The following is a 1,914-nucleotide window of genomic DNA, read 5'->3' on the forward strand; positions in this document are numbered from 1 at the left end:
AAAAAAAAAAAACATATGATTAAATGAACCTAATGTATACAAATTATTGATCTGATGAATGGTGAAAACTGCACACGGTTACACTTTTTGTCTAAATGTCCATTTTATTAATATGTGAAATCCAATGACAGAGAGTTAAACAACAGTGGATATTTAAATTTCTTTTTAGTTCTGATGGATGATCTCCTTGAAGCATCATTTTAAAAAAAAAGGCTGTATCTAAAGTTAGAAGTCCTAGATTAAGGCCCAGTGTTGCCTCTAACTGTGTAATGGGTTAGTCACTTAACCTTTCTAAATATGTCTCCATTGTTTTGCCTGCAAAATGAAGATGATTGTGACCTGCTTCACATGAAGTCCGTTCTCTCCTTTCCTCACTGGCAGAACCATCCCAGCTGATAAGAAGCACATTCAGTCTCTTTTTATCCTTTCATCTTTCAAGGCTGGACTTTTCTAATCAGCAAGTGTTAAGAGCCTCACATACTTCCCCAACAAAGAAAAACAGCCCGACTCCATAAAAGAGTATAATTAAACAGCCTACCTGGCACTGCAAATTTTGAAGATATTTTTGGGTACAGTATATTTCTTTGCTTTTTTTTTTTTAAAGTTTGGGTTGCTTTTTGCATCTCTTTTGTTATTCTTTTTCTTCTTTTGATCAAGATAAAATAAAGTGAAAATTGCACATTCCTCACTTTTAAACCTATGTACTAAATATGACCACTGTGGGTGTGTACTCTGTGTTTTAAGAACTTTATTTGTGCTTATTGTATTAGTTTGGGTAGGCAAATTGCTATAAGATATAGACAAACATACAAACGTGTAATAGCCCTAAGATGAGTGAAGTTTATTTCTTGCTCATGGAATAGTACAGGGTGGATAGCAGGGGGCAGAGCAGTTGCTGAGAGATCCAGGCACAGCTCTCGTCCAAACGCCAACCTGCTGTGCTCAATTACACACAGCTTTTCTTTCCATGTCCCCAGCTTTCTGGCAGCATAGCTAGCCTCCTCCTTCACACTCGGGCCATAATTGCCTAACTTAAAATTGTGTAATTCAGATTCATCCTCCGAGGCATGCTTGTAACTCATTCAAATTTGGACTCTTCTTTCACCCTTCTCTAGTTGAAGGTTCTTTGGTACTTACCTCCACCCCTCCTTTCTTCCTATTTTCAAAAAGGTTATACTAGCTGCATTTTCTTCCAACATCATCTCTCTCCATTTAGCTAAACCACTAGCAATCTATGACCATGCCACCTCTTCTTTGCTTCAGGAGAGATTTTTTAAAAGTCACTTGTGATCAAGTGTTGGGCTGTCTTTGTGCCTCAAAAAGCAGCTTCTTTTCCTGCTGTTTTCTTGAGGTATCTCTTGTTCATCTTTCTCTTTTTTTCCTCTTGCATTTTCCCCTAGAAGCCCATCTCCTCTTCTGTGCTTCCTCCTCTTTCCTTGTGGCCTCTCGCACTTCTTTCTTCTCTTCCAGCCTCCGTATAAGTTGCTTGCCTCATTTAGTCAATTCTTATGAGTGGCAGTGTTTTATTTCCCTTTTATTCTCTACCTTTTAAGCTGACTAAGGTGGGTTGCATTTCCTTTCATTGTGACATTCTCTTGGGCCACTCACTCAAGACTACTTGTTCAACAATACTCTCTTATGGAGCAATTTTCCAGACTAAAAACCACACTCAACGTCCAAACTCTAACTAGTTCACATTTGCTAGTCTCTGACAGAAGCTCAAACTCTCCTACCCAAATGGAAAACTCTGGCAAGTTTATTGTTCACCTTGAAAAGAGAGAGAATCACATCAGCAGAGACTGATAGGCTGGGCGTGGTGGCTCACGCCTGTAATCCTAGCACTCTGGGAGGCAGAGGCAGGAGGATTGCTTGAGCTCAGGAGTTCGAGACCAGCCTGAGCAAGAGCGAGACCCC

General features: G+C 39.8%; 1 protein-coding gene across 1 annotated transcript in view; it reads left to right on the forward strand.

The window, feature by feature from the left end:
- The window catches only part of TSHR (thyroid stimulating hormone receptor), a 194,901-nt gene that overhangs the window by 115,886 nt on the left and 77,101 nt on the right, over positions 1-1,914 (forward strand). The window contains exon 5 of the mRNA XM_012656114.1: positions 463-519. Within this exon, the coding sequence (XP_012511568.1) occupies positions 463-519 (57 nt within the window). The remainder of the gene's footprint in view (positions 1-462; positions 520-1,914) is intronic.

This window comes from Propithecus coquereli, unplaced genomic scaffold, assembly GCF_000956105.1.
Source record: "Propithecus coquereli isolate 6110/MARCELLA unplaced genomic scaffold, Pcoq_1.0 Scaffold5, whole genome shotgun sequence".
NCBI classification, from domain to species: domain Eukaryota; kingdom Metazoa; phylum Chordata; class Mammalia; order Primates; family Indriidae; genus Propithecus; species Propithecus coquereli.